We start from the raw sequence: 13,192 nt of genomic DNA, 5'->3' as shown, positions 1-13,192 counted from the left end.
AGTTTGACTGTAAGTTAATGATGTGAGCTTGGGGTGGACAAGAGCTTTAAGAGTTAAATTACACTGCCTTTTTTTTTTTTTTTTGAGGGTTACTTCTATTTCCTGTGAAGAAATTGTCTGGGCAAAATCCACCAGCCACGTTTAGGCACATACAACTTTATGGGCAACGCTAAAATGCAAACAGTAAAATGAGAACAGGGAAAGTGTCTTTTCCTCCTCAGTTGCAGTTTGAACTATATATGTATGCATAACCATTAAAAAAAGTAATAACTGAGGATAGTATACCTGTAAGTATACTCTAACATTAATGTTATTTTATATTATTTAGCACATTAAAGACTTCCCATCTTGCATAATATAAAGTTTCAAGGAATAAAACACTATCTCATGCATGGCACACTTTAAATAAACTCTAAGAGAAACAACAAATCATTGTGCTAACCATGATTGTCCAAAAAGCTCACACATACAGCATTGAAGCCTCCCACTGTTCTAAACTAATATGTTCTGTACTACTCTTGTAGCATTTTTTTTTTCTTTTAATAGCATCTGTTGTACATATCAAACAAATGGATTATATGGACATATCAAAAAAGTATGAGAAAGACAAAATGGTTCATTTACAATGTTGCAAATGTAAAAGTTATCCGGAACTTCTTAATAAAGCATCAGACCTTTCCAACTTTAATTTCACTCTTTAGGCAAGTACAGACATGACACACATGTAAAAATTGACATTCTTTCACCACTTTTCACAAACCAAGGTACAGTGCAGGTACTCCCCTGACCCCAAAGAAGAGTATCAGTTATATTATTGTTACATTGGATGATGTTTTCGCCATTTCTTCAGGGGAGTGACTCTTTATTACTTCTTTGATGAACTGTTCAAGTGCAGTGAAATATCCCTGGCACTGCCAAGTGTCATTATGAGTTCCGTCAGGAAAAATTGCCAATCTCTTAGTCCGAGCTGGGGATAATTCATAAAGTTGCTTCATCATGACTGGTGGAATTAACTGGTCAGACAACCCAGAGATGAAGAGTGAAGGCATTCTGCACTGAGATATTTTTCTGTAGGACAGAAATTTATTTTTGTAGCACCATAAAGGAAGGTATCTCATTGGAAAGAAAGAAAATAAAGTGCTGGCCATGTGTGGGATGCTAAGAAAGGTGTTCTCAACCATGATGGCAGAAATCCTATGGGAATTTTCAGAAGCTAAATGAATAGCTACTGCTCCCCCCAAGGAACGGCCAAAGAGAAAAATTTTTGTTTTATCAAGATCGGACCGAGTCATCACATAGTCTAACACAGCCTCAGAATCTAAGTACAAACCTTCTTCACTTGCTTCTCCTTCACTTTTTCCGTACCCTCTATAATCAACAAGGATTAAGTTTACTTTCAGGTTCACCAGCATTAACAAAGCATTTGGCAACCTGTGGCCAATGTTGCCTGCATTGCCGTGAAAGTAAATGATGGTTGGAGAATATGCTGCATTGTCCCCTGTGTATCTCAGCAGAATAAGATTGAGAAGAACTCCATCTTTGGTTTTGATGAAGATATTTTCATGTGGTATACCAGTAGGCATGGGAACATAAAGACGTGATGAAGAGGGCTGTTCAGGAAAGTAAAGCAGCACATCCTGGAATTTATATAATATACCTGCTATCGACACAAATATTAGTATGAGTAGTATAATGCCTCCATACAAGTGAAAAGTTACTATTAAAGGTAAAAGAGAAATACGGCAGAGACCCCAAGACCAGGAAGCCAATGCTAGTAGCCATCTTTCAACAAAGGTCCAAAGCATCCATGACTTTTCCATTGTAGTAGTCAGTAATCTTTTACTCCGAGTAAATCCTGTTAAAAAAAAAAAAAAAGATGACATAAATATGGAAGGAAAAAATGAAGTGATATTTTATTACATAAAAGTCAACATTACACAAAAGCATAAGCGTCAAACTTGGAGTGAAACTCCTTTGGAATTTGGAAAACATACAGTTTTGTAAAACAGGTAGAAAAGCAAAGACAAGTCTTTGAAACTTTCAAAAATCACATTTGCATTATTTCAAATGGGCAATATCCAACAGTGGCTCCAAAAAATCGGTTGAGTGTAACCATGAAGTGTTTTCCCTCAGTCATCCCTACTGTGAGGAATGTTTTAACAATTCATGTCCATAAAGAACAATTCTGTTTGAATCCTGTCTGCCTCTGGGCCCTGCACTGGCAATTTAATTCTTGAACCACAGCTGCAGTGTGTCCCAGTCTCCCCCTCATTCTAGTCAATTTATCACTTCTTCAGAAAACACTCCTTAAATTTATGAACCTGTTTGCTTATGTTATTCCGGACTTCTATTTCTAACAGTTACAGCCTTTTTTCCTGTCTTCTTCGAGATTAACTTAACACTGCTATAGATGTGTCTGTGAATGGCTGGGGAAGAATGTTTTAATTACTCGTGAAGCGTCAAATAAGAAAGCTGTTTGTGTTTGATGTCTGGGAGTTTCAGAACAACTGATAACAACTAGTGACTGTTATGGGATACTATGCGGATCTTTGGTATCTGGTTAGGGGGGGCCGAGAGATTAAGAGGAAGGAAAAAGAAGCTGAAGGATGGCTGGGAGACAAGACCTGCAGAGAATGTTCTATAAACTTGGTATGGTGCCAAGTAAGTACAAAGGGGGAGAGGAAGACTACGAGCCTTCAACATGAAAGACCCCTAGAGACCCCCAGAAGAGACCCCCAGAGGAGACTGCGCATGCTCCAGTAGGAGGGACTGGACCCCAGAAGCTAATTATAATAATCTATTTTTTTAGAAGTAGTAATGAATATGTATTAATCTAGGAGCATAAAAATCAGCTGCTTGATGTAACTGGTGTGCGTCCTGGTGTAGCGGAGACTCCCGGTGCACCCAGCGCTGTTTGCTTACCTCTATTCCTTTATATCCTTTTAATAAATCCTATTTTTTCATTTAATCCTAACTTGAATCCTGAGCCATTTATTACACTACTGACCTAGGCAGCAAACATACAGATGAGTTTGTGCAAGCTTCTCAAAAGTAAATCTATAATTCAGAGAGCACAAACAAAAGTAGCTCGATTAAGGCCAAGAGGAACATTCAATAAGCCTATGCACTTCACTCTGCAACCACTCAAGGCTAACAAGGCACACAGGGTCAGCTACCATTCAGTAGCTGTGTTTCAAAACCTCAATCAACTGTGATTATAGAGCGACACGCAAAACACTCAGAAGAGACACCAAGATCCCACACTGTACTTACATTTATAACAGAAGTTTTGCTATATTTTGATTAGTTCTGACTTACAAGTTTTAGAATAACAGATCAGTAAGCTGAATAACAAAACTGTCATCACACAGCTGACTGCATTATTCTCTGATCAGTGAAAGCACAACTGCTATGTAGTCTGAAACTGAAGAGACTTATGACAAACATGTGCACCATTAAATGAGGAGAGTGGTGCTCAATGATAACAGATTAAATCTCTGTGGATCAAGATATAAAAGGCCACCTCTGTAGTCACAGCCTTTGCACTCCCCAAATACGTCAATTAAGCAAAAATACCACGAAAAACTGCCATCTCTGCTTTACACAGTTACAAATATATAAGTAAACCTGTTACACCTTAAGACTCAGATATTCACCAAATGCAATCAATGTGAAATTATGTTTTTATACAGTCTATCTATTCAAAATATAGAACCATTGAAATTTAAAGTAGTTTAGGGATCAATTATCCCAAGTTTGGTTTTTTTTTGTATGAGGAATTCATGTTCAATATCCAAATCCAAGTGTGCACAAATATTGTCTGTATAGAAATTTAATTCTTGTGAACCATTTAGGACAGATGTGAAGTAGGTATTTCAACTTCCAACAGAATTCCCTAATGAGGTAGACAAACATTTCCCGCACTGAAGACTAAGAATGCTAACATTGATAACCACACAATAAAAACACTTCTCTTACCCCCTTATACAATTTCGATTACTTCATTACAAAATGAAACGTCCAAAAAACTCTCAACAAGCAGTTCACAGAAGAGAAATAGACCCATCATTAAAAATGACTGGTAAAAAAATCTTACGTAAGATGATTACAAGTCTTGCAGATGGCTATCCCACATACACTATGGATTGTATTTGGAGACATCCTCTGATGGCTTTATAAGCCACGTTAGCTTCCCTTGTGCAGATTCCCATTTTTCTAGGGCAATACTACTGAGTATTATACAACTCTGACATACTGCTGCTATGTGTGTATATATAAATGCTTTTCTACCAGAGAGAAAAGCCAATGTATCCTACAACTAGAACTCAACCCAGACTACAAATATGTAGTGAAAGTAAAACTCAGGACTTCATAGGTCAAACTCAATTCTTTTCTAACAAAACCCAAATCCAACACATACTCAGGGTATTTCAGTCAGCTTTTAGTAGAAACATAGCTTGTGTTCAACATGTTATGGGGTGGTGTAGTTTACGCTTAATTGTTTCACACTCACCTAACATATTTCAGTAAGGCTGACTACCCCGCACTAATGAACAACTGCTTGACCATTCGGCTTTTCTTCCCAGCTACGTGAAACTTCACTAGTTTCATCTGCTACCAGGCCTGAATCACGTCTACCTCACACCTTGATGCGAGGCTTTTTTGTGTGAGAGAGCAAAGATACAGGTTTCTTCCAGGTTCTTGCCTGCCTCCTTCCAACAGCAATTAAAGGATCAACAGCATGGAAAATTATGGTTTCTCAAACATGCACACAGACCTGGAAAAGACTAAGGGAGCACAATTTCATTCTCAAGAAAGCTACAAACTATGCTTTCTGGGGAGTCCAAGGTAGCAAGCCTTCTAAATACACCTTCTCTGACCTGAATAGTAGAATACAGAGACTTCCATTTAAAGCATATGCACATCCTTTTTGTATACAGGGAGTGATATCTGTGTTTTAATTCAGTAAGGTTATCTTTCAAACACTTTATAGAATAACATCTTCTGATGCAAAAATTCCATATTGAATTACGTTGCAATTCTCTGGTATCTCTGTATTTTGTGACTAGTTGGATGCCAGAAAGTGAAGGAAAGAGAACGTATTTGGACTTCAATGTCTGAGCTAGTCAACCTAAGAAACAGCGCACCTGAGACCTGGAAAAGCACATTTCTTTTTCTAGTCATGACTAGTTCTGTTCCTAGACTACACGAAGAAGTCCATAAGCCATCCTTAAGATGTTCCAGCTATAGCAAGAAGCAGGTACCCTTTACCTCTTCAAAAATAAGACCTTTTAAAATTATTTTCTATGTCACCTGCAAATATGACTAGTTAATATTGAACAGCCAACTGTTTAAAAGGATAATCTCACTTTTAATGCCTTCAACTATTAGAAGTTTAGCAGTATCACAGCTCTGCAGACAGATGGCATGAAACATCATCCCTGTATTACAGATGGAGATACTGAAACCAAGGGAGGTCAGCAAGCTGGCCAATGCCAGGCCTTCTGTTTCAGCTGGAGAAACTAGGTTTCTCCACGAGTTTTCTTTTCTGATTTGCCAGATAAAAACATTAACCCCTCAAAAAGCATTCTTTCTTAAGGTTGATCCCCTTTTACAGCACGCATAGTAACAGTACTGCTGATTATTTAAAGTAAGCTAGGGGCTGTGGTGGTGCACTCTGCCCTGTCCTCTTAACCTGATCTTTTCACCTGTAAGCCTTCTTGGGGGATAACCATTGGTGGCAGCCGTGATGAACGCGTCTGGGCTCAAGGTGGCCTTGCAGGAGATAGATCCAAGAGCTAACGGAGCGTGCACCAACCACATATGGCTGGTGTGCAAATATGGCTAGCAGTCAATCGTCTTACCCCATAAACAGAGAACAGCCCAGAGCCTGCTGACCTTCCTGTACTGCAGTAGACTGCATGCCATGATCTTCCCCCTGAACAGGGACGATTCTCAAGGTTACTCCTTGAGACCAAAATTCCTTACCTGCAACAGATACTCATTAAGAGCTAGTTAAAACTTTGCAAGTAACTTGTTAAGCACGCTGAAACTTTGCAGCCTTAGCTAAGTGATAAAAAGGATAGATTGTGCATATAATCCGTTAGGCAGAAACCATTAAGTCTGGGATTGGGATAGGATCTGGTTGTATCTAGACTCTTTGGAGTTTGGACAGCAAAAGGGCGTCCATTCTGAACCTCGTGACTCACCGTGAGGGCTTCCCTGAAGCTAGTAGTCTGACCCTGTCCTGTATGCAGGAAACAATGAAGTGACCTCGTTTAGCTTCACTATATCGCTATTTTCATCAATAAATATATTGCGGCTTCTCTCTTATGAGTGAAGTGCATAATCCCGTTCATGGCAGAGGATACAAAAAAAGTATAAGGAAGGTGGTTTTCCTTTTTTTTTTTTTTTTTTTTTTATTTAATTTGGCATGTAAGTCAGTAAGTCAGTGTTTTATCTGGTAGATGTTTCCATAGATAACTTTTATATAAATGGAAATTTAAACATAAGCTGCTACTTGCTCTTAGCTACTGGAAAATATTTCCCAATACTTAACAGCAAGAAAGATTGAGTAACAAACTCACTACTTCTAGTTCAGTGTTTATTAACCTCCACGTAACCTACCTTCAGTTTCTCCAGACTATATAAACCCAGGTCTTCTGCTCTCCCCTCACAGATGGTGCTTTCTTAGCCACAAGCATAATCAGAAGTATTTTGTCTAGCATCTAACTGCTTCATGTTTCTTCCTATCCCTTTGGTAAAGCTATATTAGGGATGCTAGCCCTCGTGAATGACAGTAATTCCTCCAAGTTTATTGATGATGCTTGTAAATTTATGAGACGACAGAACTGAAATGCAAAGTTCTATGACAGAAACCTTTAACACAGAAGAACAGCAACTAGATGGAAGTCAATGTTCAGAATTAACTGAAAGTAAGACTCTGTCAGAGTGCTGCTGTGCCTCAAACAACCCACCTTGCTTAAAGACCAGTAACGACAAATTCTGTTTATAAAGCTTCAAACTGTGCCACATCTCAAAGCAGACGTGAAATTTGACAATCTCGAGTCTCAATCTCTGGTACACGCATACATCCTTGCATCTATCTCCACTGCTGAACCCGCAGTCCAGGATCAGGACATATCACCACAGACAGATCTCTGTGCTCTATCATACGAGCTACATGCTCCATACTTAATGCAACTACTAAGAATATAAATCACTCAGGACAACAAAAACTCTGAGAGAAAAAAAAGTGTTCATGATCTAGATGTTTTAATATCATTCTGCTGTGCCCCAATGCTAATTTTAAAGACTTAAATTTTTGTGGTCTTCAGTTGATAATGACATTAAGTTCAAACTTATGTGCATGGGAACAATTACCCACTCATTTTGAACAGCAGTAGAAATTACTTTTGTATTTGCCACAGATCTAGTTGAATTTTTTTGCCTTTGTCTACATTTTAATATTAAAACTGTTAATTTCACACACTAATCACATTATAAAAAATTTACCTTTGGACGTGATGATTTCCCGTGCTTCATTTCTGCCTGAAAGACAATTCCATTTGGGAACTTTGAGTAAAATTGCTTTTTCAATTAAACACGCAATCACTGTTTGTCTTCAATTATTTTGCAGAAGCTTAAGAAGTGCTAGCAGCCAGTACCCTTAGAAGTTATGCACCTGCTTTAAGGATGAAGCCATGCATACCATATTCAAGCTCTTCCTGTCAAGCTCAACTCTTCCTTGAAAGAGCTGTTAAACTTGAAAATACCAGCTGGTAATGAAGTTCGAGAACCATGCTGAAGAATCCTGGACTACACATATAACATATAATATGAAACATATATAGCACATAATAATCGAGTTATGTTAGATTTACACTGCCTCCTTAGAGCTAACTTTTAGTCTGTGTATTTGCATGCTTAAAGTTACATTTAAGAAAAGCATTCAGATGTTTAAGGCTGCTCTTTTTCAATAGCTTTGAAAAAGTTTTAGCAGTCACTGCAGCCCTTAAGATTTCATTACAGTTTTGAAACCAATGTGGTGGTTTTAAGAATACAGAAAAAAAAAAAACCTGGAGAGATTTGTGCATGCCTCATTCCACCCTCTCTAGACATAGATCAGGTTTATACAAATTTTACATTTACTCATACATCAGAATTTCTTAAGTAGCAACAGTCCTCAGCTATCAAAAGTGAGATTTGCAGGAGACACTTGTCTTAAAGAAAACCTACAAGATATTTAATAAGGACAGGAAAACTACACTTTCTTACTATTAAAACCCTAGAATCGCTTAGCTTGGAAAAGACTTCCATGATCATCTTCTCCAACCTTTAACCTAGCACTGCCAAGCCCACTGTTAAACCATGTCACTGAGCATGTCATCTACGCGTTTTCTGAAGTCCTCCAGTCCTCCAGGGATGGTGATTCAACCAGTTCCTGGTGCAACCTGTTCCAGTACTTCACAACCCTTCCTGACATCCAACCTAAACCTCCCCTGATGCAACTTAAGGCCAACTCTTTCTCACCTTAACACTTGGTGCTTAGGACCAATCCCCGCATCGCTAAAGCCTCCTTTTAGGTAATTGTTGATCTCGAGAAAAACTCTTATAGAAAAGTTACAACAAAGTAGCTATCCCTAATTAAGCATCTATGCCTACAGAAAAAACAGAGCATGGACAACCCAGCCTCAGAACCTCGCAGGCCGCTTGTTGAAACCAGGAGGCCACCTCTCCCACCACACGCACTCCCACAGCTCCACACCGAGCGGTGCACACCCATAACTGAAAATGCAGCCCGCGTAACTCTCATTATGCTTCTCCCCCTCACCCTACCGCGGATCCCCAGCGATTCCCCCGAGCACATCCTCAGTTACCGGCGGCACCGCGCTAAGGAGACCAATCCAGGGGCACCTCCGGAGCCGAGCAGCGAGCACGGCCCCCAGCCCCTCCAGCTGCACCCCAAGGCCCCTACCGCAGCCATTCCCCTTCTTACCCCAAGCGAACGCCCCGCCTCGCCCGGGCGGCGCTCACCCGGTCCCCCGCACCGCGGGCCGGCAGCTCCCGGCCCACAACCTCCCCCCCATCCCCCGGCGGCTCCCCAGGGCCCCCCCGCCCCGCTCGCGGCGCCCCGGGGACGCACCCGCCTCATCCTCCCGCGGCCGCCGCCGCAGCCCCGGGCGAGCGCGGCCCCCAGCTCCGACCTCCGCCGCTGCCCAGGCAGGAAGCCGCCCGCCGCCGCTTCCGCTTCCGGCTCAGGCTCTGCCTTGCCCGCTTCCGCTTCCTCCTCTCCTCTCCTCACGGGGCCCGGCCGCCCCGGGGCCCCGCCGCCGCCGTCGCCGCCCCCGCGGCAGCGCTCACTACGCATGCGCGGCCGCCGCGCTCCCCTCTCCCCCCTCCCCTCCGCGTCGGACCGAACCACTGCGTGTGTGGGAAGGGGGGGGGGGGAGCGCCCGGCCGCCGCCGCCGCCGCGCTCCTCCCCTTCCGGAGCAAAGGGGCGAGGGGCGGCCGCTGCGGCTGCGGGTTTCACCGGCGCTTCACCGGCTCCACGTAGGTCCCCTCCGGGGGTGGTGAACCTTTTCCTTCTCTCTTCCCTATTTCACGGCGCCCCCCCCGCCGCCGCCGCCGCCGCCTTCCCGCGCTCCGCTGCGGGGCCGTTGCGTTGCCATGGCAACGGCACTCGGGGGGGGGGGGGGGGGGGGGCGTCGAGGTGAGGGGGCCGTTGCGCCGTAACCGGGAACCGCAGGAACCCGCAGAATCCTCACGGAAAACACCTTAAATTGCTGTTCCTCCACGACTATATTGATATATTTATGTTTGTATTTAATATTTATATATATATATATATATATTTTCCCGTTTCAGCGAGGAAGGGTCTCGGATGGCTTCCCCGCAGCCGCCCCCTCGCCGGACAGTCGCCTCGCACGTTCCCTTCGCCGACCTGTGCGCCACCCTGGAGCGGATGCAGGCCTGCAAGACCCGGCCGGAGAAAACCAAGTACTTCAAGGACTTCCTGGACTCGTGGAGAAAGTTCCACCACGCTCTTCACCAGAAGGAGAAGGACGTCACCGATTCGTTTTATCCGGCCATGCGGCTCATTCTCCCTCAGCTGGAGAGGGAGAGGATGGCGTACGGGATTAAGGAAACCATGCTCGCCAAGCTGTACATCGAGCTGCTCAATTTGCCCAAAGATGGGAAGGATGCTGCAAAGCTTTTAAACTACAGGACGCCTGCCGGTTCACGTGGGGATGCTGGAGACTTTGCCATGATTGCATACTTTGTCTTAAAACCTAGGAGCCCCAAAAGAGGCAGGCTGACAGTGGAACAGGTCAACGAACTGTTAGATGCCATAGCTAACAATAATGCTGCTAGAAACAAGGGGCAGTTAAAGAAAAGCCTTCTTCAGTTAATTACCCAGAGCACAGCGCTTGAGCAAAAGTGGCTCATCCGGATGATTATAAAGGATCTAAAACTGGGTATCAGTCAGCAAACTATATTTTCCATTTTTCATCCCGATGCTGTTGAATTACACAATGTCACGACAGATTTGGAAAAAGTTTGTAGACAACTGCATGATCCCACTGTCTCACTTAGCGATGTTTCTATCACGTTATTTTCTGCCTTTAAGCCGATGCTTGCTGCTATTGCCGATGTCCAGCAAATTGAGAAACAAATGAATAACCAGACATTCTACATAGAAACTAAACTGGATGGTGAACGTATACAGATGCACAAAGATGGTGATGTGTATAAATATTTTTCCAGAAATGGGTTTGACTATACTCAGCAGTTTGGTGCTTCCCCCCTTGATGGCTCATTAACACCATTTATTCATAGTGTATTTAAAGACAACATACAAAATTGCATTCTTGATGGTGAAATGATGGCTTACAATCCTGAGACACAAACCTTCATGCAGAAAGGAAACAAATTTGACATAAAACGAATGGTGGAGGACTCTGATCTGCAGACCTGCTTCTGTGTGTTTGATGTGCTGATGGTTAATGATCAGAAGTTGGGTCATGAAGCACTGAGCAAAAGGTACGAGATCTTAAGCAATGTATTTACCCCAGTAACAGGCAGGATACATGTCGTACATAAAAAAACTGCCAGAACGAGAAAAGAAGTAATTGATGCTTTAAATGAAGCAATCGATAACAGAGAGGAAGGGATTATGGTCAAAGATCCCATGTCCACCTACAAGCCTGACAAACGTGGGGAAGGCTGGTTAAAAATCAAGCCGGAATACGTCAATGGGCTGATGGACGAGCTCGACCTTCTGATCGTTGGTGGTTACTGGGGAAAGGGCTTACGTGGTGGAATGATGTCTCATTTTCTGTGTGCGATTGCAGAGACTCCCGCTCCAAATGAAAAACCTACTGTTTTCCACTCTATTTGTCGCATTGGCTCTGGCTACACTATGAAGGAATTGCATGATCTGGGTTTGAAACTGGCTAAACACTGGAAGCCCTACCATAGGAGGGACCCTCCCTGTAACATTTTGTGTGGCATTGAAAAACCTGAAGTGTACATTGAACCTTGTAACTCCGTCATCGTTCAGGTCAAGGCAGCTGAGATTGTTAACAGCGATATGTACAAAACTGACTGTACCTTGAGATTCCCCCGAATTGAGAAAATAAGAGAGGACAAAGAATGGTATGAATGCATGACTTTGGACATGCTCGCAGATCTCAGAAGTAGAGCAGAAGGGAAGCTGGCGTCCAAGCACCTTCATATTGACGAATATGATGAGCCGCAAGAAAAGAAAAGGAAAACTGTATCGAAGGTGAAGAAGGTAATCGGAATAGCCGAGCAATTCAAAGCTCCTGATCTTTCTAATGTAAACAAGGTTTCAAATGTGTTTGAAGATGTAGAATTTTGTGTTATGACAGGTACAGGAAAACACTCCAAATCTGAACTGGAAAGCCGAATAGCCGAATGTGGTGGGAGTGTGGTACAGAACCCTGGACCGGACACTTACTGTGTCATCGCAGGAGCTGAGAACGTCAGAGTGAAAAACATCATTGCTTCCAACAAATACGATGTGGTGAAGGCAGAGTGGCTTTTGCAGTGTTTTCAGTCCAAAATGCTTGTGCCTTGGCAGCCAGCCGTTATGATTCACATGTCTCCTGACACTAAAGAACATTTTGCTCGTGAGTATGATTGCTATGGAGACAGCTACACAGCAGATACAGATGTTGCACAACTCAAGGAAGTATTCTCAAGAATGAAGGATAATAAAATAATGCCCTTGGACGTGATTGCTGAGTTAGAAGAACGTTACTCATGGAACAGCTGTCAACTCAGTATATTCAGAGGAAACACTATTTATGTGGACTGTTATGCTGTTGTCAGTGAACCCAGAACCAAAATCCACGGAACAAGACTATCAATTAGAGCTTTGGAGCTCCGTTTTTATGGGGCAAAAGTAGTCTCTTGCCTTGAAGAAGGTGTCTCCCATGTCATTATTGGTGAAGATCATTCTCGGGTAGGAGAGATGAAAGCACTCAGGAGAACATTTGGGAAAAAATTTAAGATTGTATCTGAGCTGTGGGTAACAGAGTCGGTGAAGGAAGGAGTCCCAAAGAATGAAAATCAGTACTTGATTTAAAATAGTTTTTAATCTTAGAGCAAAAGCATTCTTGTTGACTTGATTAGACTTGGGTATAATGTGTTTTCTTAATTTTCCTGTGTGTTTTCATGTCTTATTAAACCTGTGGTTAAACAATGATTGTTTTGAAATTAGAGGAAGATTTGTTATACTGTTGTGGAAGCAAGAGGATGCTAAGCTGTGCTGCAGGGGGAATAAGAAGCCACAAGATAAATAATGTAAGCCTTTTACTTCACGTACAGGTCTCAGAAGAGATCTAATCTCTTCTAAGAGAATTCCTAACTACTGATAGTGTTTTTCTCCGTGGTTCAGAATGGAGCCAATGATTCAGTATTTTATGGAAATTCTACTGTTTAATATGTTTATTTATTGATTTGCAATCACTTTCATGTTTTTGTAAAAGCGATATTGTGTATATTACATATGCTACATAAGTCAGTAATTTATAAACCTTCATTGTAGTGTTTTAACTTGTTTACACTATTTTTAGCTTTAAGCTCCATGTAGCCTCAGTAGCACATTGGTTTTAGGATATTGCATTGATCTCATGTTTCTTTTTATAAGTAAATATACAATGA

At 42.2% G+C, this 13,192-nt stretch overlaps 2 protein-coding genes across 3 annotated transcripts; one reads left to right on the top strand and one right to left on the bottom strand.

Annotated features, from left to right (window-relative positions):
• Positions 1–654: 654 nt before the first annotated feature.
• On the bottom strand, positions 655–9,278 carry ABHD13 (abhydrolase domain containing 13). Of its 2 annotated transcripts, XM_084535538.1 has the most exons (3): positions 9,146–9,254; positions 7,516–7,551; positions 655–1,855 (listed from the first exon to the last, which is right to left on the bottom strand). In XM_084535538.1, the coding sequence occupies exon 3, from the start codon at positions 1,818–1,820 to the stop codon at positions 807–809; it is 1,014 nt and encodes a 337-aa protein (XP_084391664.1). In that variant the 5' UTR covers positions 1,821–1,855; positions 7,516–7,551; positions 9,146–9,254; the 3' UTR covers positions 655–806. The 2 variants fall into 2 exon arrangements, with proteins under 2 accessions (XP_084391664.1, XP_084391665.1); XM_084535539.1 differs by lacking the exon at positions 7,516–7,551 and having other exon boundaries at positions 9,146–9,278.
• Positions 9,167–12,760, top strand: LIG4 (DNA ligase 4). Its single transcript, XM_084535528.1, has 2 exons — positions 9,167–9,553; positions 9,869–12,760. Exons 1-2 carry the CDS (start codon positions 9,369–9,371, stop codon positions 12,612–12,614), a joined length of 2,931 nt encoding a protein of 976 aa, XP_084391654.1. The 5' UTR covers positions 9,167–9,368; the 3' UTR covers positions 12,615–12,760.
• Positions 12,761–13,192: the final 432 nt, after the last annotated feature.

This window comes from Aythya ferina (assembly GCF_964211825.1).
Source record: "Aythya ferina genome assembly, chromosome: 1".
Classification (NCBI taxonomy): Eukaryota; Metazoa; Chordata; class Aves; order Anseriformes; family Anatidae; genus Aythya; species Aythya ferina.
This window is presented reverse-complemented; position numbering and strand designations above follow the sequence as displayed.

What these genes read in the sequence shown, in the direction of transcription:
- LIG4 (XM_084535528.1), top strand. Translation starts at nt 9,369, where the DNA reads ATGCGCGGCCGCCGCGCTCCCCTCTCCCCCCTCCCCTCCGCGTCGGAC. An exon ending in CGGCGCTTCACCGGCTCCAC is followed by an intron (nt 9,554 to 9,868) that starts GTAGGTCCCCTC and finishes TTCCCGTTTCAG; the next exon opens with CGAGGAAGGGTCTCGGATGG.
- ABHD13 (XM_084535539.1), bottom strand. Translation starts at nt 1,820, where the DNA reads ATGGAAAAGTCATGGATGCTTTGGACCTTTGTTGAAAGATGGCTACTA.